The sequence below is a fragment of the Anser brachyrhynchus genome, assembly GCF_964034855.1.
Source record: "Anser brachyrhynchus genome assembly, chromosome: 6".
Taxonomy (NCBI): domain Eukaryota; kingdom Metazoa; phylum Chordata; class Aves; order Anseriformes; family Anatidae; genus Anser; species Anser brachyrhynchus.
The window spans coordinates 17,194,519-17,221,869 of NC_137700.1; the positions used below are offsets into that span (position 1 = coordinate 17,194,519).

General features: G+C 40.9%; 2 protein-coding genes across 2 annotated transcripts in view; one reads left to right on the forward strand and one right to left on the reverse strand.

Moving 5' to 3' along the window:
* Window positions 1-2,543: 2,543 nt before the first annotated feature.
* The window catches only part of CABCOCO1 (ciliary associated calcium binding coiled-coil 1), a 172,173-nt gene continuing 147,365 nt past the window's right edge, over window positions 2,544-27,351 (forward strand). The window contains exon 1 of the mRNA XM_080597969.1: window positions 2,544-2,678. Coding sequence (XP_080454095.1) covers window positions 2,647-2,678 — 32 coding nt within the window. The 5' untranslated portion in view covers window positions 2,544-2,646. The remainder of the gene's footprint in view (window positions 2,679-27,351) is intronic.
* On the reverse strand, window positions 8,829-26,173 carry TMEM26 (transmembrane protein 26). Its single transcript, XM_080597971.1, has 6 exons — window positions 25,480-26,173; window positions 22,159-22,237; window positions 16,729-16,842; window positions 16,032-16,252; window positions 14,900-14,976; window positions 8,829-12,556 (listed from the first exon to the last, which is right to left on the reverse strand). Exons 1-6 carry the CDS (start codon window positions 25,668-25,670, stop codon window positions 12,141-12,143), a joined length of 1,098 nt encoding a protein of 365 aa, XP_080454097.1. The 5' UTR covers window positions 25,671-26,173; the 3' UTR covers window positions 8,829-12,140.

The window sequence follows — 27,351 nt, forward strand, 5'->3', positions numbered from 1 at the left end:
CTCTGTTTCTGTGCAGTTCCCTAGAGATCATGGAAATATATCAAACCAAATAACCATCTGTCAGGGGGCAAAATATTCAATGATTCATCTTTTGGCAAAATCATTTCCTCCTGTGTGTGCAAAGCTTGCTGAGCTTTCAGCCTTGCTGAGAATAAGAAATGGTTCTATTTTCCTTGTTGTCCTCACTTTCTAGGCAGCTAGAGCTGTGTGTACTCATTGCACTATAAATCATTTTTTCACTTTCATCTGTGTTAATATTAATCATAGGTAATTTTGTCCTTGTGGACGGACTAATATGTGATTAGCCACATTTATATGTGTGTGATAAACTGAGCTGCATTATGTTGCATAGTTTTTAGGTGCAAATGGTATGATTGTTGGCAAAATCTCATGTTCTATATTCTTATGACACTTTGCTCCTTTTACTAATAACTCCGGTGCTTTTTATATCAGTTCACTGAGGTGAAGATAGTTCACAGGTTCTTTTTCTCAGAAAACTAATGTTGGGAACCTTTGGAAAATAATTAATGAGTCATCTTAGATATTGCATAAATCTTTCACATCCAACTTTAACAAATAAAGGAGTGTTGCATGGAATGATAGATGAAATTGCCATGGTTGTGGGCTAGTTTGAGGAGTTACAATTTGCTTGTTGTAACGAATTTGAGGAAGGTGTAACCAGTAAAGTTGTATGTGAGCTGTAAAAGGCCCCTCTGCCCTCCAGTACCAGAACTCTGGAATGCCCTGAAGCTGTTTCATCTCTGCAAACAGACCACTCCTCGCTTGGAGGTTGCAGTTTCTTTGCTGAATTTGTTCTTGCATGTGACTTTCAAGAAAGGGATCTGTCTCTTACTGAACTTAATGTAACAAAATTGCTTTGTCTTGCAATATACTGAACCAAGATTTAACACTTGGTCTAACACATGCAGTCTGCAGTGTGACAGCTGGTGCTGGTATCATAGAAGCCCAAGTTTAGAGCTAGGCCCCCCGTGTTAAGCAAATCTAAAGCACAAATAAAAAAAAAATAAATTGCTGTCTTTCCTTTTCCTTAGCATTATGCAAGCAATCTACCAATCTGTTACAAGCTTGTCAGTGTAAATGCTTGTCAAAGTGCTGTACACAGTGATACTGGCATCTCCTCCATACCAGCAGATAGAACTTGTTCTGCAAACCCAGGTGACAAAAAGGGAGGGAGCCTGGAGGAGAGCCCTGCAGCCAAACATGCGGGTCTCACAGTCCCCCTGGTTCCTTGTTAGCAGACTGGAAGATCCAGCGTGAAGCACAGCAGAGTGATGCTGGATAGCAAGATAATTATAAGATCAAACTCTGTCAAAACCAGAGAAGTTGGAGGCTGACAGGCACAACATTGTGTCCTTTATATAATTCATTACTGTCAGAAGAGAATTTATCATCGATCTGCAGGCAGATTCATGTTTACCTGAATGTAAGGGGCTGTTGATTATGCGGTTGTAGCTGTAGGGCAGCAGGAATAGGGAACTGGCCACAACAGATTAGCACTATCGCGTGACAGACTGGGATGATTCTAGGAGACCCTGGCTGCCCAGCTGGCTTTGTGCTCTTCATATCTGACCTCTGTCTCCCTCTCAATATGGCTGAAGGTAGGAGTATAGACAAATGGAAAACTTGTGGAATCACTTGGTAGTCATGCAAGCAAAGGAACACTAAAGAAGTTTGTATCTTGTAAAAGCTGCCAGAGGAAAATGGGGGCCTTAAGTCACTTTTAAAAAATTCTCCCAAGTCTCAGACCTGTCTCTAAAGCAGTGATTTAATGCATCTTTTTTTCCTTCTTCCCACAAGCCATTCTGACAGTGCTAGTTAATCATTCTTTTTTTCCAGCTATATTTGAGTGCATTCAGAGCCCTAAGTGGATGAGGCCAAAGATGTCTGGACTGTCATTACCATCTGGGATCACAATCCTCTTTGTTGTGAAGGGAGAAGGAAGTGGGGAAAGCAGATGCCCTCTTCGGTCCTCTACTTGGGTAAAGGGTCCATCTTCTATGGGTCGGTCCTCCACTCAAGCTTTTCATTAGTTTCTCCTAGTTTCTTGTTCCATTTGCAAGCAGCTATTTTGGATAGACATGTTCCACTTTAAATGGAGAGAGACCCTGCTGCTGCAGTGTATCCTTCCTGGGAAATTTTCCAAGTGCAGCCAAATCTGAAGAGCTTTCTGCTCTTTTGTTCTGTGTTGTGCACTGCAGAGATATTGTTGGATAAGCCTCCTATCATATTGTGGGAGTCAGTGATAGAGAAAAGGGAGCTTCAAGTCAGTAATGACCCATTAAATGCAAGCCTAATTGATCAACAGTTAAGAATGGAAAAAAGTTTCCTAGTCTGTCTCTTTCTAATTAGGCTATTTGCCTTATTCAGCAGGCAGTTAGGCAACACAAGTGAGTTAATATAACAACACAATGTGCCTCCTTTCTCCTACCTCTGCTTCTTAGGTTTCTGCCAGATTAGTGAATTGAATCAAGGTGCTGCTGACTGCAATTAGGTGAGCCCGAGGAGCGGCAAGAGGGGAAGGGAGGGACTTGGTAAAGGGGTGGTTGGGAGGGTGAGAACTTAATGTTGTGAGCAGGGACGTAGTGTAGGTCAAGTGCTTATGTGTCTGTGTTCCTGGTCTTGTGGATGTTAGAAGTGAAACGGACCATCCTGTCGTGGTAAGAAGGGTTTTTCTTCTCCTGTGTTGGTAATGTGGTTATGACATCAGGAGCTTTTTTTTTTTATTTTTATAAAGTTTTCCTGTGTCTGGAGTCAGGGCAGACTCAGAAACAGAAGGGATGGAGATGTTAACCATTAACATATACAGTCTTATAGTGAGGAGGAAGGAGAGGTAGAGAAGTAGTCCGTCACCTGCTAAGTTGTCTGCCTCAGGAGGGCTTGTTCGTATCGTGAATGTGGTAAAGAGGGAGGTATCCCCTTCTAATGGGATTTAGTCCTGCTGGCATCTGTCCTGAAAGGTCAACTGTGGATTCCCCTTTACAAAACAACTAAATTTTCTGTTGTTCTCTTTACACAGTGTTCCCAGCAACTGTGAAACACAGGAGAAGGCAGTGTTTGGGCTCCCCTTGCTGCTGTTTTCAGTCTTTGCATAGCTTGAGGTGTCTCTTTCAGAAATGACTGTACATGAAAAGGGATACTTGTCCCCCAGGCTCCTTGGAACAAGGTTGTCTAGGAGTAAGGGGCTGAGAATACCCTCATATGACAAAGGCAGAAGGTGGAATGAAGAGTAGTAATTTCTCTTGCTGGTGCTATGGTTCAGTAAAGGATTTATTTATTAAACGCTTGTAGATGGTAAGATCCAATTTCCTATTAAACCATTTAGGAGTGACGTTCTAGAAGAAATCCTTTCAATATTCTAATCTGAGTGGAATAGACCTTTAAAACAAACTGTACCGCTGTAAAATTTTTCAGGAAGAAATAGTTCTGTTAAGGAAACACTGCTATAAAAGTCTTCCGTTCCTTATTAATTTTAAAAAGATAATGTTTCTTACATTCAGCTGATGAAGGGAAATATAACTATAATTTCTGAATTACGTTATTGGTGTGTTGCCTGGTTATTTTCTGAGGAATTGCTTTATGGCATTAAGGACTCCAGTAAACTTCCAAGAAATGAGAATAAAGCCTTTTCCAAACCTAGTTTTATGATGTTGACTGTCTCTGGGCCAGTCAGCTTCTTGTGTTTCATTCCTTCCTGCAGTGGAAAAATTGATGTGTGTGTTGTTTTTTTTTCTTTCTTTTAATCAACTTGATTAAACTTCAGATCAACTTGAAATCATCTGATGTGAGTATTGTTGGAGGTGACGTGATTGAGAGAAAATCTTAAAGAGCCTCTTTAAACTCCATTTTTGTTTAACTGTGAGTCCTTTTAGGAGTCATATGAAACTGTATCCAGACACAGTCTTAATTTCAAGCAGCTGAAAGTTGGCTGCTGCGTAGGCTGCAGACAGTGTGAAGGTTGAGTGTCTTCTCCAGAAGCCTCTTAATCCGCTCCTTCATAATGGTGTGCATAGGGCAAGCTTGCTAGACAGCCCCTCTATTTAAGAGTTTATCCTCTGTACAGTATTAGAACTCTCTATTTGCGTGTTTACACATTACCTCAGCTTTTGCTTGGACTGTGAAATACAACTGTCATTTTCTAGCCTTAAAAGGTTTGACTAAGTTTATCATCTTTTGATATAAGCTCATTTTCTTTCTTCTCTAATTTCAAAGGGATTGTTTGAGACCTATTTTGAACCTGCATACTTATTGTAGGTTATACTTCCTTTTGTTCTTTTTTGAATTATTTTCTCTGCAACGTTTTTAGCACCAAATTTGTGTCACTAAAGTGAGGGCTGACACCTTCCTATGTAGGAATTGGTGTTTCTTTGCAATGCAACCTTACAGTCGGTATCTTACGAGTAAAAACATAACCGTCTCTGAACCCTAAGAAGAAGAACCCAATATCTTTAGTCTTATTAGCTTTCAGTTCTCATCATTGGCCATTCAAATAAAGGCATCACAATTTTTGCCCCATCTTTTTAGTATATGGATTCAAGGCGAAGTTAATGAGGGTTTTAAAGTCTCCTGAATTTGTGCATCTGTTTCTTGCATCTGAAGTTCCCAATTGCTAACTTACATAGGTTTCTCTCAAGATCATCTTTTTGACAGGTTTGTGCTACAATCCTTGGTGCATCTTCTGCACTTATGGTGTGTCTTAATTAGTTTCTGTGCACAGCCAGGCCATCTTTGGCTTGTCAGACACCTCCAAGGGAGCTGCCTGCCTATAGTGTTTAGGTTTCTTCTCAGTGTTTGTATTCATTTACTTGTTTTAATATCTGAAAAAAGATAATACTTTGGAGAGGGGTAGGGGAAACCACAAAAGGCAATGCAATGGAATTGGATTAAAAGCTTTCATGAGACATAAGCAATTTCTGTGTGTATTTCATAAAGATGATTACAATCAATGACTTTGCAACCTTTAGAAGAACCTTGTACTTCTATCATAGCACTCTGTATCTTGAGAGTGAAGTTTTATCCTTGTTCAGTGTGTGCAAGTGCCAGCAGTTCATACAGAGTTACGAAGCGCTGTGCTGTAAGGGAATACATCCATTGTAATCAGTCCTGGATGCTGCAGAGTGCATTTGCTGTGCTTTGGAATATCGGTATTAATCTCATATAGCACCATCAATTCATACTAGGTTCTAATCCCATCAATTTTTGACTTTGAGTAATATAATCAAAGGGAAATAGGGAAATACGGTAGTGAAATCTTAGTATCATTATTTGTTTTCAAGCTAAGGATCTGCGAAAGCATTGCTTGATTTGTTTGAATGTTAATGGACTGCTCTAACCTGGCATCTAACCTGGCACTTAATCTCTAACCTGGCACTTAAGAATTCCCAAGCAGTTCAGGCTGTCCTTTATAACCACCGTTATCTTCTGATTCAGTTTTATTCTTCTTGCTTTTTTCTCAAGCCTATGCATTCCAACAATGTATGAGGTGCAAAAATTTACATAAGAGTGGTAAGTGCATTTGTCCTTCTAGAATATACTCTGCTGCAGCACAACTACCTTGTAATGTAGAAATTGCCATAGTAACTACTCATTTCTTATTGATTAGATGGATAAAAATTCTCATAATATACAAGCAGAGTAACTTGCTGGCATATGGCTTCAGGCTACCCCTGTGGCAACTCTTACTTATGCAGAAAAAGGAGAGAATGCATATAAGAGGTTTTTTTTTATTTTATTTTTTTTAGATGAATTAGTATTCTTTGAGTTAGGTCACAAACTAGTCTTTTTTGCCATAACAGAGCTTAAAATTTAAATTAAACCTAATATACAGCTCATGAGGTGGAATACTAACGCATTGGTTTGCTATTAGATCGGGACAACAAGATTTCACCTCAACATGAAATCTGGAAGGGAAACGGGAAGAAAGGAAGAAGGGCTTCCCATTTCCCCCCCCCCCCCCCCCCCCACCTAGGGACAAAAGTAACTGCTCTGCTGAGCTGACCCCTAATGAGTAAAAGAGAATTTTCTAGTTTAGCAGTTGTGATAAATAGCTCTGGAAGGTGCTTCTTACCACACTGGAATCAATCGCATGAGAGAATAAGTACTGCTTTTATGTTTCTTTAGTGATATTATATAGTGATGATCTTCAGCAGTGACATTGTGAATGCTTACTGAAAGCAGGATTAGGCCTGTAGTGAGTTACAGTGGCTGACAGCTGTCTTGGTTCATGTACTGCTGTTGCTCAATGTACTGTTGTCTCTTACAAGCCTGAAAGATGCTCCTACCATGTTTGTTTTGAAAGACAAGCTTTTTGTGAATTCTGTCAGGGGACTGAGACTGCAAAGCACTCAGGTAGGATGCCAGATAAAAATTAAGCCCAACACATTCTTCAAATGTGAAGTAGCAGTTTATTCAGAATAATATAAAACAAAAGAATGGCAACACTCAACCAGTGTTTTGATTGTTTGTTTACTGTAAAGGCTCTTCTGAAGCTGTTTGGGACTCTTTTGTGATGCCTTGGTGTTGGCTATGATTGTATCCATTCTGTATGATTATTCCAGTATGCTATTAGCTATGTGTATAGGAGACTGAAGATCTTAAAGCAATTTGCAGTTCGGATCTTCCAAGCTGTTATCACAGGTGGTACCCATGCACAAGTGTCTGCTTTCCTTGACTCCAGCCCTCTTTTACCTTCTGAAGTCTGAAATGCTGGGTTAGGGCATCACTTTGTATATTATATCACCCTTCTGCTCTGTTATTTTTACCTACAGTCTGACAGCCTGACTTCAAACATCGTCTGACCTTAAGGTTGCTTGAAGTCACTAATCTGTAGGGTTGCAGGAAATGATGCTACTGTTTCAATAAGCTAGGCCTTCAGAGACTCTGCTCAGGAAAACATCCTTCTCCCTGTAGTAGGCTACAGACAAATGGAGGAAGCTCTTTGGCAGCTGCAGATACTTTCAGTCTCTAACAGGAGGAAGTAGGCTTGGCTCTTCTTCATCTTCAATTGGCCTGAACTCTTGGGTGCTTTTGTAGAGGCTTTTGCAGGCAGTAGTGGGAGGTTCAGTGTTTGGTGTCCTTTGTCTGTGTACTAAGATCTGGGAGATAGGCCTGGAAAGTAGCCATAATGTAGACAGGAAAAAAACAGCTGTATATAGAGGATGATGTAAGAGTTTAAGCTGATAATTATTTTTTTGTATTGTTTCTTCCATTTCCCTCTTGCCTCCTTAACATCTTTGCTTTTTTGCCGTTGTGACCCCTTTTTATTGCCTCACCTGTACAAATCAGGAATGTTTTTTCCTTCATCTGGCAAGGTGGGCTTTGGTATTAGTCTTGGAAAGCTTCTTTCCTTAAAGAGCAGTATGGAGAAAGATGGAGAATTGAACCCAAAGACCAGTGCCAACTACTCTCTGGTCTGGTGATTCAAAGCTTACCTATTTTCTATTGATATGGAACAAAAGAAACAGCCTTATACAGTTGTACAGTATATGCTAGTGTCGTATGCTAGTATGCATACTAGTGTTCTGTTCTAATGAATTTTCAGGGTACTTTAGGATCTTTTTGTCTGAAGGATATGGAAAATATGCAGGTTGGTATTGATCAGGCATAACACACACAACTCAAAGCGGCAGGCTGGCATGATCTGAAAAAAACCTCAATCTTTTGTACACATCTCTTGATATTCTCGTAAAATTGGGACAGAAACAAAGGCATTATTGATTCTTTTGCTTTCCACTAAGAGTATTTTTTTGGGGGTGGACTTTTTTTGCCTTTTTTTAAAGTATAGAGCAGTAGTTTATAAAATCGTAAAATATAGATCATACACTCTATCAGACATAGGCGCTTTTTTGCGAGATTCTCTTAGAAAAGAGTCCAGATTTACTTTTTTTTTCCCCACGCACTCTCATGCAGGTGATTTACAAAGCATTAACTTCCCTGCAAGTTAGCTATACCATGGCAGCTACCCATTCCTCCTGCATGATGTAAGCAAGAATTTACAGGTTACACACTGCAGAGAATCTAAAATACTTTCCTGGACATGTAATCTTGTAACAAGAAGCCAGTTGAACCTGAGCTTTCCTGATCCACTGATTTGTATGTACAGTTTGACAGCCATCTGCAAGAAAGTAATAGCAAGATCTTTGCTAACATTGTCAACCAGCAACTGTTCCAAACCAATGTTTTTGTTTCATTTTAAAGCTGAACAGATGTAAACATTTGATCTTGGTAATGATTTCCAAAGATTTAAAATAATAATAATAATTTTTGAGGGGGGAAATAATGATTGGGTGGGTTTCATTCAACTGAGGAAACCTGGATGGAATTAATATATTCTAGGGATCTTACAGAACTTCTTTTAAAATCAGTGTATTGTTCAGAGAGGACAGTAAGCTTAGTATTTACAGACATGAGCTTAAAGCATTTGTAATGTTTAGGCATTTCCGTAAGTGTTTTACGGACATCTGTGGTGTTTTTATCAGCAGTCTCGCACACCATAGCAGAAATAAAAAGCTGCATCTGTTAGGCATTGCCAGGTATCTAAATGCATATATATATATTTGTGTGCATCCTGCATGCAGATATTAGATCTTAGCTTGGATCACCATGTGACTCGTGTGTTTGGAGGCAAAGGTTCTGAGTGAAGACAAATCTCTCCAAAGCAGCGTGGCACTTACTGGAATTACTCTGGGCTTTCAAAGCAGTAGCTGCAGTCAGAATCTGGCCAAAGTAATTAACTTACGAAGGATGGGAAAGAAAAGCAGCATGTGGAAGATGTAATTAATGTGAACATATGACAGTCAGTTCTCACATAATAAATTGGCAGCTGTGCCTGAGGTAACTTTTATTTGCAAAATACAGTTGGAAATTTTTAGAAGTAATTGCACATTTTCTTCCATTTCCACATGGTCCAAGAGAACATGGTACAGTACAAATATCAACAGAAATGCAATAAAATAATGATTATTGTTGCTTTTAATTTTTATTATTTTTTTTCTTGGCTCAGGGCTATGATCTTATTTAAACCAATGTCCAAAGGAAAGGAGGAATACATTTTAGCTCAGGAAGAGACAAGTGGCAAAACATTTTAGTGATGTTTAATATAGAATAATCTAAAAGGATAAGGCAGGAACAACCAGAATAAATAACAGTAATGGCTAGATATCTATTTGCGGAGGAGATTTAGTAATGTAATTCTCCTGACTCAAGAGTAAATAATGGCTAAGATAGATGTTCTGAAATCCTCCCAATTTGATGGCTTGAATTTTTGCAAGTCTGGAAGCTTATCGCAGCTTTTCCTGAATAACAGGTGTGACACCAGTAGTCACAGATGCCGGCAATCTTCAAGAAAATACATTCTCCTGCTTGCACAGAGCAGTGCTCTGGAAGGCTGCAGGATGACACCTGCACCCAGCTGCTGACTCAGCTGACTTGAACAGCCTGCTGCTGAAGCTGCTCTGCCCTCCCTCTCAAAAAACTTGCAAGAGGTAGATGAAGATGGCTTGCAACTGAGGTTTGCTGCTGTGACCAAACACACGAACTTCAAGACTTCTTAATTGCCATCTGCAGGCTTCTCAATGAATTAGACAGTACTATGCTCTATCAGTCATTCCTGCTGCTACCTGGCATATGTGATTGCCCCTTCATGTGCAGGTGGGAGGTCAGGCTGCCCACCATTTAAGTGCTTGTCTGTTTCTGTGTTATTTTTTTTCCTCCTGTTTTTAAGAAATCTGTTTGTCTTCACCTATGATGAGGAAGGAAGAGTCCAAATCTATTTTACCCTAAGCATGAGGGAGGATCTAGCCTACTTTGTGACTGAATGGGGACTGGATCTGGTAGTAACAAACTAGCACTGGAGTGAGATTTTTCTCACAGTAGGTCTGATTAGGAGCTTTACTACTGTTTAAAATGAAACAACCTGTAGACCAGGAAATACAGTTCTTTGTGTAATATTCCTGCTGTAGCTAGTCTCTGTATTGCTCACCCCAGGGGATCTTGCATTTGCTGCAGGTTGAGCCTGGTAGGCAGTTTGCTGAACTAAGCCTTTAAATAGGCAGCATATTTTTTTCAAACAAAAACTGTTCTGTTTTTTTTTTTTTTTGTGCTGGTGAATTTCAAATGATGCTCTAGGAAGGTCAGTACACTCCAAATTAATTAGCAAGGACCTCTTTAACAGGATAATTACTATATCAGCAAGTGGTAAACTCAATGAATGTGAGTAGTCCTGGCTTGCATCAACAAGGAGATGTGTTGTAATTCGACCAGCTGATTCTAAATGCACCTTGGTGCGGAAGGCTTTAGACAACACAGCTGGTCAGCAATAGCACTCTGTCTTTTTTACCTATAGACTGGAATTAAAATCCCAAATGAAGTTGCATTCCACTCTCCATATGTCAACCTTTAAAACAGCATTGTGAATGACAATTGGCTCTTTTGCTCCTGCTTGGAAGAGGCCCAAAATGAGAAGAGCAGGAGGCATTGCATGTTATTACTAAATTACAAATGGTAGAAAGGGCTATGAGGTGTATGAGACTTCTTTCTTTGTGGCTTCTCTCGTAATGGAAGGGCCTGATCCTGCACAGAACAGATCATATGGTTTAACAACTCATAAATACTCACAGGTTCACATGTTTGGGGACATTTTAAATAGGTTCATTTTTAAATAGGTGTATCTTTCAAGGAATAAACATGCCATTGTTTATCAGGCTATTAATAAATAAGCATATGACTGCTGTGGTGGTCATAGAAACACTCATGCATTCCCAGAACCGCATTCTGTCTTTAGATGGCTGAGGCTTTAGGTAAGACTGGGAAATTTTAACAACAGAAATTACTTTAATTAGGCCACTCTATTTGCTAGGTTTTTTTCTTAATATGATTTTCTGATCTCATTAAGAATGAATGCAGAAATTTGTAAAAGCACCTGCCATTTTCTGTCAGCATATGATTTTTAAGCAGCCTTTAAAAAATTGCTCATCTTTCAACATGTATAAGCTAAGCCCAACAAGGACATTGGTCTTAAACTGATGTAAAGTGTTCATAGGAGAAATGAATCAGGCCCTATATTATTTACCCCAAATGTAGAACTAAATGCATAACTATTAGCTATTTCTTAAAAGTAGATCTTGACACTTGATAGACCAGATAACGTCTGAAGTGATTTCATGGGGCTTTGTGAAATGTTAAGCACAAGCCAGAAATCTTCTGCCTAGATTTTCTGTCAAGTGTGTGTAGTGCCATCTTCTTTCTAGTTGGCTTGTATACCTGAGATGCCTGAGTAAGGCCACTTTAAAAAAAATAAAATGGTGACACTTAAAATCTGCCCCCAACTTCAAACACAGTGAAGCATTAAAAAATATTTTTTTTGGTTTATGTTCTGACTGATAGAAATAAAAATGCAAATATCTCAGTAGAAAATGCCTGGGTGACACACACAGTCGTGTTCAAATGATCTGTGAGGATTTCATTATCTTTTTAATATATTTTTATTTGTAAGGTTGAAATTATTCAGACCATGCAGGTCCTAAGAGACAGCATGGTATTGCGTAGTCTTTTGAAACTGAGGTGAGGTAACATTCAAAGAAGCTTTGAATTTTTTGAGTGAACAATGTTTAGATGTCATAGTAACAGTACAAATCATGCCCTTTCACTTACGTGTCTGCAGTTATCACTGTAGCAGCTGCTTCCATGCACAGCAAACATTGTTCATCACACTTAAGTTATAGCCCAACCACTGAAGTAGGGCTGAATGCTTCTGTTTCCCCTATTCCATGAGGATGTTTATCCTTTTTATCCTTCTGTCTGAATACATGCAGGTACATATGTCAGCAGAGTGCCACCCAAGGTAATAACCAACCTTGTTACTGTGCCAAACCTTCATTGCTACTACAAACTATGGCTACAAAATCCCTATGGATAATATAATAGGGAACTAGTCAAAACCCACCAAAATCCAATAGGATACAAAATTCTTTTGCTTCAGAAATTTCCCCTACAGTTCAGAAGAAATTGATTTCTTGGTGAAAGAGAGAGTTTATGTGCTCAAAGTCTGTTTGACCATAGAAATAGGCCAAGCCCTTTTGAGGAAGCTGTGAGAAATGCAGTTGGTTTCAAGTCAGTAACTGTGCTCACTGGTCTTTTGATGGAGCTTGGGATTCCTCTCTCACTGGAAAATCAATGAACTCTTTCATTTCAGTATCTTGCTCAGCAGTAGCTTGAGTGCTGGCTTCATAAGGCTCGCATGGGCAACAGCTGACTTCTCCTTTCCTGCTCTTCTGCAGAATAGTAGCACGGAAGTCTAATGTTATCACCGCCAAACGATACAGTTGTAGGGTCAAAACTAAGATGTTCTTAGCTGTAAAAAACACCAGCAACTGATTGAATATTCTGAAGTGGCCCATCAGGATTGAACGCACGATGAAGAAGGGTCCATCCTGTATGAACAAGCTGACCCCGATGTTCCACAGCTCTGCACTGTACCTGCAGAACAGCAGCCTGGGGATCCGCCTTGCTGATGCAGTTGGTTTGCAGCCAATATGCTGTACTGGAAATAAAACACATGTTAAAACAACTCTTTAAAACATAATCAGGATTGGGTGAAGTGCAGCTTTTAGATACCCTGGATTATAAATGCCTTCAAGTGTGAACAGTTCAACATAAAGCATATCCCATTTCTGAGATCTGTTTCAGTGAAGCACGCTAATCTCATGTTAAGCAGGCACTTACATGGTCTGCTGGAAAACACCAAAAATTGTTTCCCCTTTACTATCCCACAAATGTATCAGTATTTATACACTTGAAAACAAGAAGCGGAAGTAGATCACTTAATCTTTCTGCAACAACTTCCCAGATGCTTTTCTGTTGAATCAGTGTGCTAGGCTAATATGCATCATTAAGAAAACAAACCAATAAACTAAAATACCACAAACCAAAAAAATCCCTCGATGCTGAATGGGAACATCCAAAGCTGTAGCACTTCAGCTAGTTCCGGGTGAAGACCTTGCTTTTAAAAGATTCATGTTGCCTTTTCTGTATGTCATAATAAAAACAGGTCATGTTTGAGGGACAATATCAGGCATTATGGACAGGAAGAAACTGTAGTCCCTGCTTGTCATATGAGACTTGAGCTACTGTTGCTCGTTTGTAGCTTTCTGGACATCAAGTTGGGTGCAACACCTGGAACCTGCATGGATGCATCCTCCTCAGCTATAATGACAGTGGTGAGCTAGAATGCTTTTGGTGGCGTAGCATCCGGAGAAGGGTCATCAGAAGGCTTTTTGTGCGCTAAATATAGCTGCATCTTATGAAAATGCATATAGCTTAGCTGACCCATTTCTCAGGCAGTGTGATTTCATTAGCTTAAGACCTGTCGTTACTGTGATGCAGTAGTAACCACCAAACATCACAGCTTACCAGAATAACTCCATTGTTCGAGTCAGCTCTGGGAAAAGAAAAAGATGAGACTCAAGAGTGGAAAATGAGTTGTAGAATGGGGAATGCTTTTTCTGAATCCGTTAGGCAAAGCTTCAGCAGCAACTAATTTTTTAATGGCTTTTGTGTCATTGTTTAACAGTCCTACCTGCATTACTGACATCCTATATTGTCTATGAATTGCTCTTTTAGGTCATGGTTGATGTGTGATTAAACATTCTGATGCCTGAATGACAAGTATCTGTGCAGCTGTATAGAATTACCTAAAACAAATTGTACCCACGGTAAATTTCAGGGTAGTGTGTTCAATAACTTAATTTTTAGCTAGTAAATGTAATTAAATAAGCAGAAAAGCAACAGCCAGAGGAGAGGGGAAAAAAAACCAACAACACAGTACACAGCTTAGTTCACTTCAATTAATGGTATGTTTCTTTAAGCAGTGTTTGAATTTATCTGGGTAGTGGTGATGTATGTGTAGTGTTTTTGCCTTTTTTTTTAATTTGAGTGTTGTGCATCTTTAAGATAATGTATTTTACCAGTAACAGGAATTTTATCTGTGATAAACTGCATCAGCTTTCTTAGGAGGCGAGCAGCTGAGCTGAAATGCTGGAATATTTTCCTAGCTTCAGTGTTGAAAACAAAGCCTAACGCTGTCCACAAAGAAAAGGCTAATAAAAAATTCCTAGAATCATTTCTCATTACTTTATTCGTTCATTATTTTAATCACTGTGTCAACCTAGTCATCAATTTTATATAAGATGCTGGTGAGGATAACTCATCTTTAGACTAGTATAGTTCAACTGCAAACTTGCAATTGGAGGCCAGAATGGCTGCAACAGTTGGTGACTGAGGAGGCTTTCCTTGTTCTCCTTTGATCTAGAGAAGCCCTTTCTTCATATAGACAAATATCAGTTTGAGTTAGCTGAATGTTGGGCCTGTTCCTTTAGGATAAGGATGTACAGTCCCAACGTCATACGGCCCTTTAGGTTTCCTGTGAATAGCTAATTTCTCCTGTGATAACCTCTTCTGAGCCTGTGATACCTGTGCTCTAGGCTGTGCTGTTCCCGGTGCCTGAGGCTAGTTCCTCTCTCCATAGGTGCCAATAACCTGCCCAGATTGGAACCATGATAGAATTCAAGACCAGATCTAGCTCAAGAGCTTACACAGCGAAGTTTAAGGCAGTACCAGGCAACCAGAGTAGATGCTTCAACACAGTACTGGAATACCAGTTTTCCTGGAAGTGGTTTTATCAGGGAGATCAGAGATTAGCCAGAAACAAGTTGTTCCTCAAAAGAAACCACAGTGGTCTTTCATCAAAAAGCCTCATTGTCTTTGTCATATGAATTGTTCTCCACCAGAAGTCCTGTGTAGAGTCTGTAGCGTGTGCACAGCCATGAGACATGCCAGCAAAAACTTAAAGCACTTGTTCTCTTCTTGTCTATGTGCAAGTACTAACCTGCAAGATCAAGTGGAAACTGTAACATACTCCAGGTCCATACAGCAAGAATTGCATTTAAGAGAACATAATTCTTCCTATGGGAGGGGAAAAAGCGATAACAGTGAAGATGCAGTTTCCTTATGTGGCAACAAAAATGTTTTCCGTAGTATTTGGGATGTTATTTAAAGGGAGGTTAAGCCAGACAGTGATTGATTAATGCATGCGTCTGAGATGTAGAAGTAAGATGAAGAAAACCAGGCAACTTTGGTGTGGAATTTCTGCTTTTCATGCCATATGTTCCAGCTGTGTAATTACACTAAATATTTAACGCTAATATAATGATAAGCATGTGGAAATAGACATGTGGCTCAGAAATATCTTTACATATGTAATGATTACACATTCCTTGAAAGCCTACAGCTTCTAGGCCAAGTGGGAAGGACCTCTCTTCCTGCTATAAAATATTCTTTGATATTAAAAATAATAAAATAAAAATACTGAATACTGTGTCTGTAAGAGGATGAACCTCTTCTCTGTTTCTTTCTCTGTGATGGATGTTCATCATTCAGCTCTCAGTGCTGCAAGAGGGAGATGGGCTTACGTTCTCCAGGAGAGATTGTAATGTCGAAAATTCACACCAGAATTATGCTGTGCCCTTTCTTCTTATCTTTGAACACTTTGTCATTCTATCACGAAGAAGAAAGTACATCTGAAATAACTGAAGAATCAACTTGGATAATGAATCACTAAAGCAAACTCTAGTTGCTTCCATGCCATTCTAAAACAATTCATTAACCTGAAAGGTTTACTGTGTATCCAGTGTTTCAGCTCCTGTAGCTGCAAGATCTGACGCTGCATGGCAGTTATGCTAGCTGTTTGGCTCTTCGTACCCTTTTATTGTGATGGATGTGACATGCTTCTCTGCTGGCAATGGATGACTAATCTCTAACAAAGCTCATAGGACTGTTAAGTCTTTTACAGAGGGAAAGGGAAGAGCAGGAAAACAGAGCCCTTGAGTGTAGCTTTCTGTTATCTGTGGGAATACAGTTTGAATAATCTGGATACTGCAGACAGCACAAACAAACAAACAAAAAACACAAGCAACTCTTTTGCTCTATGCAAATTATTTATGCCAGCAAATATTCCTTACCGCACATCCTCAATGTCCAGGGTTTCACTAGCAAATTCAAGTATATCTGCTGCTGTTCCCACAAACATGAGGAGCAACTGAGACAATTGATCCCGTGTGATTTCAACCCCAATGGGGAGAAGCCATCTCCCAACTACTAGGAGCAGTAGGAAGGTCTGGTGGAGGGCCAGTGTCCATACAGTTTCACAGATTGTGGAGAGCTGATTCACAAAGACTTTAGCCTGTTTAAAAGACAACAACAATAGCATACTGTAACTTCAGGAGACTGACATTAAAGATGGCGTTCATCCTTCAGCCTGCTTTTGTTCTCCGTCATATTGTATTAGAGCAGATCATTTCTATGTGGCAGGCATAATTTGAAAAAGGCATATTAATACCAATTTTGGGTAATGAATACTGATTCTTTCTCCGTGCTTTTTCTCCCGTTCTCATTTTTCAGCTGAGCATTATCATTTGCAGAACTGTCACTGGACGCTCTTTAAATTCAGTTAGATTTCTGAGAACAATGAGACTTTCTACCAGCAACGATTAGTACATGGTATAATGTAGGCCACTTCTACGATGTGGCTTTGTGAAACTAACATTTTTTTACTCCTGTGTGAGGAGGCTTCCCAAATAGACACAACAGTCCTCTCTAATTGCTCTTTCCTAACACACTGAAAGATCTCTCTACTAGGAACAGGAAAAGGTGTCCCACCGTCTGAATGATGTGGTGATCTATTCCCTCACTTCCACGACTGCTGTCTCTGGATTGATTGAAGTCTTGGTTGGTGACATTCACCTGAACAGCTCCAGGCTCATTACCGCAATACTGTTGTGAACAAAAACATCACACATGCATAAATGTCGTGCGCAGGGAGCAGATGTGCTCTGTGGCTGGAAGAGATCTGTTTTGCCAAACTGCAGAGGGTTAATTTGTAAAGTCAGTGGATGTTAACAAAGGTACATGCTTACTCTGAATGTAATTTCCCTTATGCTCAGAAGGGATGAATTCTTTTGTGGGCAAGGGTGATGTGCTGGTAGGCCCTTGAGAAGCTATAGGATTGTGCTGATAAAGCTGATATAAATTGAAAGGCTGATGGAGTGGGTGACACCTCTGCTGTTAAGACTGCACTCTCTGAATGCGCTCTGTCTGCAGCTCTCTTTGACCGGCTGCTGGGTTTCCTACAGTATCTCTCTGCCTAAAATGGTGAAAACAGGGTAAAAATTGGATATGGTTAGTCTGCTATCTTATACTTCTGGTCGGTCTCTACATCCTCCAAACTTTTCAAAATTTGTTTCTTTTCCCTAGTGTCCAGAAAAAAGTTCTCTAAATGTGCTGTTTTATTCTTCTGTATGGTTTACCTCAAGGTTGAAATGAACAGAGTTGGGATGGGGAGACACTTGGTTTGTGTTTCCCCTCTAGGGGAAATAATAACTAAGAAATACGGGTTTGTGATATCTCCCATCCCTGCAGAGTGGAAGAAGTGGTGCTTTAGTTTTCTCAGACATCGGTTACTTGGAGAAAGTAAATGTTGGCTAAGGCATACTGTTACGTGGAGTGCAGTTAGCTGTGGTGGGGCTGGGCTAAGCATTGAGGAGTGCAGCGCAACACTGCTTTCTGCTTCACCCCATGGCTGGTCCTGGAGCAGCTGGGGAGTGGTTTCTAAAATCTGTCTTCATAACAACCCTTAACATTTCATTGTAATAGAAAAGGGATAATTAAAAAATCAAACCATGCTGTCATTAAAGACTTCTATCCTACTTGTGCCAGAGAACACCAGATGATTTGCATTTCTCCACTGGGCCCCCCACCATTTTATTGCACGAGGAGTGATTTTCTGCAACAATTGGAATTTGTTTGAGTGCATGCTGAGTAGCTGTATTCAGCATAATGCCTGCCAATATGCAGGCAGCATTTTCCAGCAAATGTCACATTTGAACAAATTTTGGATTCCACTCTGATACTTTACTGGTCTCTGATAATACTGCACATATCTGAGTGAACACTGCCTCTTGCCTGATGATGTTGTAGAGAAATGGAGTGACTTCCTGTGGCCTGAAAAATCAGGAAGAAGTCCTTGTTGCTTTTGTACTTGGTGATAAAGGCTCTTAAACTGAATGCTTGGCTTAGTTGGACAGTGGGTGTGAGCACACTGAAAGACTCACACACAAATGGGGGAAATATTTCCATTTGGAGGAGGGAAGTTCGTATTATGGGGCATGGAGACAGTGACAGGGAGGGGCTGGGGTTCTGCCCAGCTACAGCCTTGTAGGGCTGATCTCCTGGGTTATCCCTGCAGCCCATGGAAAGCAAGAGAAGCAGCAGCTTGTTCAGGGGATGTTTCAGAAATGAAAATTAACTGGTGCTCTGGAGAAGCTTATTTATCTATCAACTGTAGGAGAAGACCGAAGCCTCCGAAGGCCAGCCTTTCTGAGCAGCTCCTACAGGCAGTGTGATGCAGTTGGTCAACAAGACCGTGACTTCAAACTTTTGCATAAGAGAAATAACCGCCCCAGCATATTAAGAAGTGAATATCTACCCTGTTACAAGTAGCCTGGGTAGGGCAAAGGGACTGATACCTTGTGCTGGAGGGGGAAGGCTAATTCACCTTGACAGCCTTTGGCTTGTCAGCAGGTCAGTCTTTGAGCCCTCTCCTCTGCCCCTTGCCCAGTGTGGCAGAGTGAAGAGGGGAGAGCTATGAACTTGCATTAAAATGCAGAGTCTGGGGGTTTGGTTAGTTGTATTTTAAAACCCTATTAGGGAGGAATTTGCCAAATTTGAGGCTTGCACTGCTGCAGGGGGACAGAGTAAAGCAGCGCTGCTTCTGCATGGCTGTGAGGGGGCTTGTTTCATTTTCCTAGTGGTACACAGGCACAGAGAACACTGCTTTCAGAAAATCAGTTCACTTTATTAATATCTTTTGTAGGCTCTTTATGTGTGAATTTTTTTGAAACCATTCCTGGCTTGATGGGAGGCTGCTATTTCAGTGGAAGGCTCCATGGATGCTGACTGAATGGTGCTCCTCAGGGCAGGTCTGTGTGTCTCAGACTGCAGGCAGGAAATGGAGAGCTGCTTCTGCAAAGCCGGGCATTTAAACAGACTCCCGATTTTCATTTAAGTACCTTCCTATCTTGTTTTATTTTGTTCCTCTGAATACTTATTAAGTGGTGACTCACTTAAAAGTTTGGAGAGGAGCCTTTATTTTACATTATCTATATGCATGTAGATAGGACTGTTGGTGCCAGGCATGTTTGCCTAGCTAATTATGTTTATGCAGTGACTTAATGGGGATGTGACAAGGAAGAAGGAAAAAAACTAAGCTTCGTAGGCAGCTGATAAATGTGGTTTCCTTGCTTAGTTCTACAGCCTAGTTACTCCTAGGTATCAAGATGTATACGCGGCTAAACAAAGCTGTCAAGTTTTTTTCTATAAAATAGAAAAAATAAAAATAAAACAGGTAATAATTGTACGTGTTTTACAGCACTTCTATCTTAATTCACTTTCTTTGTTTCTTCTGAAATGAAGCTTACATTCCTCTGATTTATATATTTAAAAAAAAGCCTAATCAAAATGGAAACTGTTTTGCACGACGCGTTTTCCTAGTGCGCATTGTGCAGCTATCTCACTGGTGGCGCAGGGGACCCCCTGCAATACCAAACGAATTGAGCCATTCTCCATTTGCCTGTTGTTCACAGTCCCAGACAGAAATGAGGCCAGCTGAAACTTACTGCACCAGGCCCAGCATCGAGGTGGTAGCACCGATGCTGCGACGTCAGGGCAGGGTGCCCTCTGTCCTGGGACGTGCAGAAGAGGCCAGCTCTCTGACAAGCAACAGGTACCTGCTCGCTCTGCATCGTGGGAGCAGGCTGGCTGTCCCTGTGGTAACACACGTGATGTCAGAAATTCCACCCGGTGACTTTGCTTTGTTTTGCTCATACTGGAAAGCTGGAATGTATTGCAGGGGGGAAAGATCACATAAGCTGTCTTCTGAATTGAGGAAGATAATGGGTGTGGGGGGGGGGGAAATGGTGCAAGATGTAAGATCTCTTCTGGAAGAGAACTGTAGTTGGTAAGGGAATCTGATGTCAGAAAGAAGCTGAGGGAATGGGCAGAGATTATCAATTATTTCTTTGATGTTCAAGCTTTGAATGGTTAAAAGTAATCAAAAGGTTTACCAGGTACCTGTGTTATTGCTGACTAGAAAGCTGGCTATTGCCCTGGCAGTCAGGTGAGCTCTGCTGAAGGGGGTCAGTTACTGCTTTCTGTGGCAGTAATGCAGCAGGTGTTTGAAAAGCTAAGAGGCACTTGTTTGTTTGAGATCTTACACTTTATGAAGAAAGAATGGTTATTTTTAATGGATTAAATGGTTTTAATTTTCTTGCCACTCTGTTTTCCTGACAGCAATTTTTTTTCACTCAGTACAATTGAATTTACTTTATAGCATTTCTTCCAAAAATGTATTTCATCCCCAAATACCTCACTGCAAAGCAGTACTTTCTATGCAGCCCATACTCCACTGGTGATAGATAAATGGTATTAATTATGTCCAGTTCTGTGATACTCAGAGGCAGAATTGCCTCAGTCTTCAGGAGGAGAGACTGTGTATTAGCACATGCCTTAAATAATAGCACCGACACTTCCTCTTAGGGATCCAATGGGAGATCAAAATTCTGCTACCTGAAAGACTACAAACTGTTTTGATGGTGTGTATATATTAAATGTGTGGATCTAGTGATTGCGTAATTACCCATTCTGTTAGTATTTTAATAAGGAAAATCCCAGCAATATTTTAGCATGAAGAATAGTACTTGTCTGGGTGCTGCATTTTGAGGTTAATTGTCAGGAGGGCTGCTCCCCTTCTGGAGGTATTGTCTTCAAATCTATTAGAGTGTGCATTTCCAGAACTCTCCATCCTATCTCTCCAGGTATAAACTAAGCTGTTAACTTGATGTACTTCCTCTTTAATTCACAGTAGCAGTATATCAATAAGAACAAAGTATGCCATGTTCTAACATCATTTTAGGAAATAAACTGCTGCCTCTGACTACAAAATTAGCCTGTTTCTTGGACCAGATTTAACTATGACAAATGTTCTCAATATACACATTACCTGTCTGTGACTGTTTAAGGAGATTTGGCAAAGCAAGATGACAATAAATTCCTGCTGCTGTATTTAGAAAAAGCCTCAGGCATTTTCAGTGTAAACACAATTTTGAATATTTGATTATGCTTCTGTGGGCTCTAACAATGTTTCAAAGGAGAAAATGAGGCACTGCATCTCCTTAGTCTAATTTATATATTTTCTTCTGATGCTTTTTCTCTTACTCCTATCAGACCCTTTTTTGCCATGGTTGTGTATAACCAATATGTGCAAATCTGGGGACATAGCAAATCCCCTTTTCACTATATAGAAGTGTTATGGGGACTTGCAGGCAGCCTGCATGGGGAGGTGCAGGCTCTGTCTTGGCCCTAACTGACCCCATCTGGCACAAGAACTATTCGTTTTAAAAGCTCTGCTGCATGTTTGGGTCCTGAAGTGGAACCCAGACACCCCCTTCCCAGATCACTGTACAGCACAGACAAGGAATATAAACACAGACAAATTACAACATGTCAGCAAATCTGTGTTAGCAATCTGTGAATATTCTCCTAGGTTGCAGTAAACATGAGGTAATTTGAGTTTAAGACCCCTTTCATTGATACCTACCTCAATTTTGGCTTCCTTGGAGTTGCGATGCCTGCCTGTAAGTGCCGTGAAACTCATAACTTGTACTTTTTTTTTCTTTTTTCTTTTTTTTTTTTTTTTTTAAGGCCTCTAAAGCAAAGAAATTTTGTCACCATGCTGGAGAAGATTCAAGCTGGTAACCTGGGGCTGAAGGGCTGTGGTTCAAACTTCTAGTCCTCAGTTACCCAGCTGAATAAGGGTCTCATTTTAGCTAGGAAAAAGGTTGATAACTTGATATTTAGGAAATGCACAGTGGTCCATAGTCCCAGCTGGACTATACGTAACATTATGCAATGTTATGTAATGTCCTAACAGTATAAAATGGAAAACTGGAACAAGGTCTGGTATGCATTCCCAATTACAACCCATCAATTAATGCATCGATTTCAAGCCAGTCCATCTTGTCTCATAATAAATACCTGGGTCCCGTGATGAATTTCTAGTAGCCATAATGATGGTACTGTGCAAATCAGATATAAAAATATCGCTGGTGAAAACCTGCAAAGGAAAAGAAAAGATAGCTTGGTATTATATCACATCGTAAATACCATGTATCCTATCATTATCTGAGTTGGACCTTGAGAATGCTACTTAAGTTACAGCTTACATTGAGCTATAACTGCAAATAAGAGTTGTTATTCTTGCTGAATTCCTCATGCTGTCGGTTACAAATGATATCGTTTTTGTAAATCTAAGATCACATGTTGTTTTTAAAAAGATTTTAAAAGATTTAAAATCTTTTTTTAAAAAACTAACCAAAGGCTTTTAGCTGTTTATATTTCCATCACTGCATTCTCTGTATTTAGAACAAACAAACAAGAAAAACATTTAGCTAACGTACTCTTTCAGATCTCCTGAAGGGTGAATTAATAAGTTGAGTCATTCCACTGAAAGATACTGGGCTAAAGGCTGCTGATCAGAATCCTGTGTGTTGACACAAGAAAGGTAGAAACAGCATCAGTTTGCCTAAAACAAGCATTTCCTCAGTAAGGGATCTTTAGGGCAGGCTAAAAAGCTTGATGAAAATGGGCCTTGGCCTTGTTCCCCCACTCATGCTGCCAGTTGTCTAATCTTTTTAGGATTTCTGTCTCTTGTTCATTTTTCTAGTCACTCTCCTGTATAATTTGTGATGGTGATGCTTTAAGATCTTCAGCTTCTTGAGCTGAGTTCATTCAGACATACTGGAGAAGTTTCATTACTACTCCACTCCTCTAAGTACAGATTCTTGCAAAGGTTGCTGATGTTTTCTTATAAAATGTGACTTTTTTTGCAATTCTTATCCTTTTGGATTAGGAAAGAGGTTCTCTGATGCCACTGATGGTCCATATAGCCTTGTTGTAGTGCAGAGGGAGCATCACAACAACACTGCCAAGATGCACGGCAGCCTTTGCATTGTGTGGATGGAGCAGTGGGGCCAAACTTGGGATGCTTGCTTAATTCCCTCTGTCTTGCACATTTGGTAGTGAATTTAAATTGCTTATAATTGTGTAACTGCAGCAACGTTTTGTTCAAATGTTGTTGCATGTATTGTTACATTGGATCCGGATAGGAACTACCTTTGTTTTTGTAATCATGACTTTTCCAGTGGAGGTTAAACTTTGAGGAAGAAAAACACAACCGAAGAAGTCCTCAGGAAAATGACTGGGTTACTGAGCTGCTATAAAGTGTTTCAACCAATCCCCTTTACATAAGATAGTCCTGGGTCATTGTGTGTTGGTGGTTTGGGATTTGTGGTATTGGTTTTCTGTTGCTTGTTTGTTTTCTCTATTTGTCTTTTTTTTTTTTTTTGAGGGGTTGGATTGCTGATGATGGTGGTTTTTTTTGGTTTTTTTTTTTTTTTTTTCTCTTCATCAAACTCAGTGATTCTGTGGAGTTTTAGCCTGCTTATTTTGGGAGAGAACACACCTCTTGATTGAATGGGAGAAGTACTCTGTTTTACATACAGTATTTCCTGTAGGAGCTGAGTACATGAAAAATCCATCCAGCTGGCAGGTTAGCAAAGCTGAGCTAATGATAGCAGATCAGGCCAGGAAAGTTCAGGAGCTTTAACCCTGCCTTTCTTTCAGAAAGAGCAGTCTAGAGCAAATACTGCTTGGCCAGGTGCATAATGTTACTTTTCCCACATGTGCCATTTAATTATTTATGCTGGTGTAATAAGCAACTGTCTTTTGTCAATAGTGAATAGAAAGGATATGAGGCTCTCGGAGGCAGGAGAGTTCTGTGGCACAGACTGTCCTTTGCCCGCACCAGTAGACATCTAGGGAAGTATTTCTATAAATGCAGTTGATACTACCTGGTGAGTTTTCCACCTGGGGAGGAAATTATCCTGTTGTGATTAGATGCTGCCCATTTGTCTTCAGTTCTTACCTATAATATACTTTACTGTTTCTTAGAGTGTTGGACCACATCCATTTTCAGAATTTCCTTCTAGCTAAATTTAGCCCAGTCTTCTAACACACACGTTCATTAGAAAGGATCTGCTTTCTGTGTCTGTTTTTCCTTTGGATCTTCCAAAAATGGGCTTAGCAAGTGTCCCTTCATGAAGGGTCATCTGCCTCTTCCTCTCCCCAGTGAATCAGGTCTGCTCCCTCTGTCTTATAAATGTGTGTTTGGAGCTCTGCTGTTGTTAAATTTTCCTGTATCCCAGACTTCATCACTGCTTTTATTACATTTACATTTAAAGTATGGAACACTCGTGTGAATTGTCATACAACACTGCTTCTGTTATAATGAGTTTCCCAGATTGCAACAGACAGGAATATAAGGCCACTGAAATACTCAGTTTTCTTGCCTTGGACTTGTCCCAGGGGCCTGCCTGCAGTTTGAGATTTTTAAAAATTAAAGGTCCTAATGAAACCATTACAATTAGTTACATGAGCACTCTTTTCACAGAGCATTTGTTTTGGCTGACTGATCATGCTGATGAGCTGTAGCAGACTGCAGTCATTCCTTACATGCATGTAAAAGCCCATGTGCCTGGGCAAACTCTGTGGCTGTAACTTTTTTGTCCATTTCTCAGGCAGCCTTTCCTGCATGAAGGCTTCCCTCTGGAATAGCCTCTCAAATTCAAATCCAAATACTTAAAGCACTATTACTGCATTGTGAAAGAGGTTGCTGCGCATCATTTACTTGTCGCTGAGTTTTGGTTCGTGCACTAGCATGGTGTTGGCATTGTTGCATGTAGCAGGGACAGGGAATGCAGTCCCAGGGAAAGAGGTGCCCTCAGGGAGCAGCAGGCTGGGTAAGAGATGGGGGCATCTGCACTGAGCAGCCGCATAGCCCCCAGCATTGCTCCGCACCTCATGTGTGTGCTCCCTGCCAGGTTGTGGCATCGGAGGTGCCTGGTGACCCTGCAAGGGGATGCCTGCCTCCCCTCTCCCCGTGCCCCAGGGTCGGCAGCTCTAGAGCACGTATCTTTTGCCGGCAGCAAAGTTCCCACATTTTTCAGCTGTTGGTACACATGCAGCGCTCCACAAACAGTGGTTCCCAAGCACTCTTCTGCAAAACTGCCCATCCTGAAAGCCCTCTGGATTTGACCATGGACTAGCCAGGACATTACCACGCTTCCACCACTCTGGGTTCTGCAGGGAAGAAAACGCAGCTCCCTGAAAGCGTGGCAGAAAGAAAGCCAGGGCAGCTGTGCTCGCAGGCAGCAGCTGCAGAAAGCAGCCCCACATCTACAGCAAAGTACATGCAAAGAAGCAAGAGGGGCTCCGTCGGAGCCGGCAGTGTATGCTCACCATTTGTAGCCTCTGCCTTGCTTAAACTTGAGGGTGAGCCCTGTCTCCAGGCACAGGAGAAGATTGAGCAGTGCCAGCAGCCAGTACTTGGGTTCTTTCTTCACTTCGGTCACTCTCCAGACCCCGATGAGGGAGTGCAACACGAAGAGCAGGCGAGTAACCAGAGCATTGAGCAGCACCATCAGCTCCATCCTGGACCAGTCCCGTTCCCCTTCTCCTGCACCGCAGGGGCCCGGCGCTTTTTAGGAAATCTGGGAAGTTGCCCTGGGAATCACTGCAAAGCCTGCACGCCGCAGGCACGCAGATCTCTCCTCTTCCATCTCCACAAAGGGGCCCATTATGACAAAAAAGCAACAGCATTGCCCCTCCCCCAGACTTCCTGAAAACTTTTTAAAGGGAAGAAAAAAAAACCAACTTCGCGCTTCCAAGCTGGAGTGGTTTGCAGTGCTCAGTGCAGCTCTGACCATGCTAAGATGGGGGCGTAAAGGGTTTCTTTATGTCCCTTCTCTATCATCTCCTCAGGGACTCAAGGCCAGGGAAATTTCTGTCTTGCACAGCTCCTATCCCTCTGCTAGCCGTGCTCGCTTCTCTTATCTCACAGACTCCCAGAAAGAGACAAAATGTAAGGAGCATTATTAATTTGAATCATCCTTGCTAAAACTTTCACTGTGTTACTGAGGCTGCAAAACCCTCTTTACTCTCCCCTACCCCCAAAAAAGCTATAATGCATATTTGGGGGCTTTTAAAGTTGTTCGTTTAACATTGCAATACAGAAAGCAGAGACTATGTGCTTCACTACTGGAATCTGTGTGCAGACACATTGAGGTGGTGATTAGTGTTGAGCAGATTGATTAAATTTCAGTACTGGTTAGTTTTTCTGACTTCTGGTGTTTTAATGTAACTAACGTAACTGAATAATCTACAGTCTGGTTCAGGACTGGGAATCAGCCCCAGTGTGAGGTACCCCATAAACTGGGCTGAAATCTGGGCTAAAACTAATGTTACTCAATAGGACTTACACAAAAAACACACTGAAGTTTGACATTAGTTCAGCTACCTCTGGAATGAGCTTCAGTATCTTCCGTGGGAACAGTTTATAAAGTACAGAGCACAGTAAGAGTTGCTTTGATGTTTCTCATGGTTAAATTTGTATTTGAATTTACACTCCTGAAACTAAAAAGAAATGTCCTCTTGATGAAATTTGTCACTTGCTCCAGTTTTGTGTTCATTTACTGCTGAAGCACTTAAATTGAGATATACCATTGTAAAACACAAATGCAGAATCAAATAAATGGAACCTACTATGACCCTCCAAAGGTCCAGCTTCCTAGCTGGTTTAAGTATCCTGTTCTACTTCAAACATAAGGAGATACTCTTCTGAGAGCTGTGACCTTTCTAAGAAGGGATTTTTCCACAGGTGTTCCTCACCATGAAACTGAGCTTCTTCCTCTATGAACCGCTCACACCAGTGCTGTCCAGCCGCCCTCACCAGGGGTGGCAGTGATGGGGAAGAAGGCTATTTAAAAACAACCCTGCCCCCAGAAAGGAAAACAAAAGGCCCTTCCACAGTATAGATCACTCACTCAGGAAATGCCTGAGTAAATAAATGGGCCGTGCAGTGTGCCTTTTTGAAGCAACAAAATCAGGTTCCTCATGCTCAGAGGAAAGCAAATCCAAGTCAAGGGCCTACCACTGATAATCCCCTGCCAACAGCCACCCTACCATATCATGCCCTGAGTGCTGTGGGTTTGTAGCCCTTCCGCTGTTGTTAAGGTCAAACCTAACTGGAGAGGAAACAGGGAACAGACAGAACTGAGAGATACTCCTCGCTGTGAGTGCTTGATGTCTAAGAAGTGACATGGGGGAAACGTG